Raw genomic sequence first — 2,152 nt, forward strand, 5'->3', positions numbered from 1 at the left:
TTTCTCCTGTCAATGATATAAAAATGCTCAGTAAAACTGAAAGAAGACTACCCATTAAACGAGTGGCACCTTCGAAATTGTCTACTTTTTATTACAAAATAAATTCCCATTAATGTAAATATAGCTAACAATTTTAAATTGTGCTAATTATTTGGAAATTTTGGAACAAGGGTACCAGAAGAAAGCAAAGCAATAAATAGAAGGGGAAGAAGATGCAAGCAAGCAATGTGGTGTAGAGTCTTATGATAGTGGAACAATAGGGGTCCATATGCAAATTCCAGCCTCGGTCCGAGTCTTATAGCTTGAGTCACAAGTGTGTAAAAAAGCCAAATCTTGTATTATATATGTCAGGCAGGCCATTGCTGGCTAGCTATCAAAATGATAATTAAAAAAAGTGAAAGGTGTAAAGGGAAGATTAGGAGGGAAAAGAAAGCACAGAGAAAAAGAAATTAGTGATGTTGTGATGCATCTCTCAACTGTCTACAATGCCCCACGACGAAGCTATCATTGTGTTGCTATACACTTTTCTTTAACCACGTACCATAAAGGAAAAAAAAGAATACCTATGCTGAACACTCACAAACTAAGCTCCTATAAGAGAATCAAAGGAAACTCAGTTCAGGTTTCCGCTTTTGTCGCCTTGTATTTTTATAGTTGGTCACAATTCTTATGGCAGTCTCCCACAGAATTCTCGGTCAATCTCATGCACTGAAATTAGTCCGCCTCGTAATTTCCGTGTCCGCCGCCTTCTCCAATTGCTAGTGGCCGCAGGTCCTGCGTCACCAATGATGATGTTCTCTCTGAATTCCTTGACACTCTCTACGTGTCCCTGATTTAATTTTGCCTGACAAGGTCTTCCCTAGGCAAAAGTTCATTGAAAACCCACCAAAGATTGATTTCCACTTGTTGAGTTCCATGGAAAGTGATTCTGTCCCCAAGATTCTGGATTCTATTGCAACAATCGGATGCTTTCAGTTGGTGAATTATGGAATTCCAGGGGAATCTATCCGATCAGCCCTGGCAGCGGCTGCCGGAATTTTTCAACTGCCTCCGGAGAAACGGACGGCAGTGACAAGGTCACCAGAGAAGTTATACGGGTTTGAGGAAGTTCAGGGGGAAGAGGAAGGAAAACAGAGTGAAGAGTTTGTGTGGTGTAGAGGTGAAGGCTTGAGTTGGAAATGAGGGGAATTTGGGCTGTTGGGTATTCAAATTTCAGGTAATAACTGCCAAGCTTATATCCACTTGTCTTTTGGCGTTTCCTAATTGAGTTTTGGCAGTATTGAATATATATATATATAGATATATATATATATATATATATATATTATATTTCCGAACTTGTTCTTACTAAAAAATGAGTAACAGAATTATCTAATTCATTGATACTTTTAAACATATGCAGTGAGAAAATGGAAACTCTTCTGTCTGACATTGAGAAAGTTGCTGAGAAAATTCTGCTAGTCGTCAGGGAAAGTTCCCTACAAAAATCAGTTTATGAAAACGATATGATGCAAGGGCAAGATATCATTGGCTCTGCATGTTATCTCTACAAGCATAGCCGGAATGTTTCAGCTGACCAGTGGAGCAGCTCCCTAAGATATGATGTAATCAGAATGCTGATAAGAGGGATTGATTATTCACATGCCTTGTGTTTGCATATATGTGATGAATCTTCTGAATTTCATGTGTATTCAAAGAAAGGTTGGGTGTCTTTCTGCCCAGAAAAAGATGCCTTGGTTATAACAGTCGGGGATCAAACTCAGGTAATAATTCAGATATTGTCTTAAATTATTTTGAGCTTCTATTTTGGACCACATTATGCTTGCTGCAATTTTTGCCAGTTAACTGCAGAACATTGAAGGACTGTATAAGTATAGTGGTTAAAGAGTGTTCGTCATCAGCCAGGTTATTTCAGGACAGGCAATCCTCTCTCATCCCTTTTAACCATTTTAATGCTGATGGTTAACTCAAATACATGATTTCAATCTCCCTCAAAGGAAGGAGGTAGTCTTTATGGTGGCTGTTGATGACCAAAAAATAGTAACATTATTGTGTCTGCTTTATGGGACAGCATTATGCTGGATGATAACACCTTATCAACAAAAAAGCTCAGCAAACTACACTGTTTTTTGCCTGTTTTGTTGTCCTCTCT

The 2,152-nt window shown here is 38.6% G+C and overlaps 1 protein-coding gene across 1 annotated transcript in view; it reads left to right on the plus strand.

Moving 5' to 3' along the window:
* Positions 1-730: 730 nt before the first annotated feature.
* Positions 731-2,152, plus strand: part of DTA4 (downstream target of AGL15-4) — a gene marked incomplete at its 5' end in the record, with an annotated part of 2,045 nt that continues 623 nt past the window's right edge. Inside the window, 4 exon segments of the mRNA XM_021438974.2 lie at positions 731-812; positions 815-1,162; positions 1,165-1,216; positions 1,403-1,763. Coding sequence (XP_021294649.2) covers positions 731-812; positions 815-1,162; positions 1,165-1,216; positions 1,403-1,763 — 843 coding nt within the window.

This window comes from Theobroma umbraticum, unplaced genomic scaffold, assembly GCF_002168275.2.
Source record: "Theobroma umbraticum cultivar Fairchild unplaced genomic scaffold, ASM216827v3 scaffold_204.0, whole genome shotgun sequence".
Lineage (NCBI taxonomy): Eukaryota > Viridiplantae > Streptophyta > Magnoliopsida > Malvales > Malvaceae > Theobroma > Theobroma umbraticum.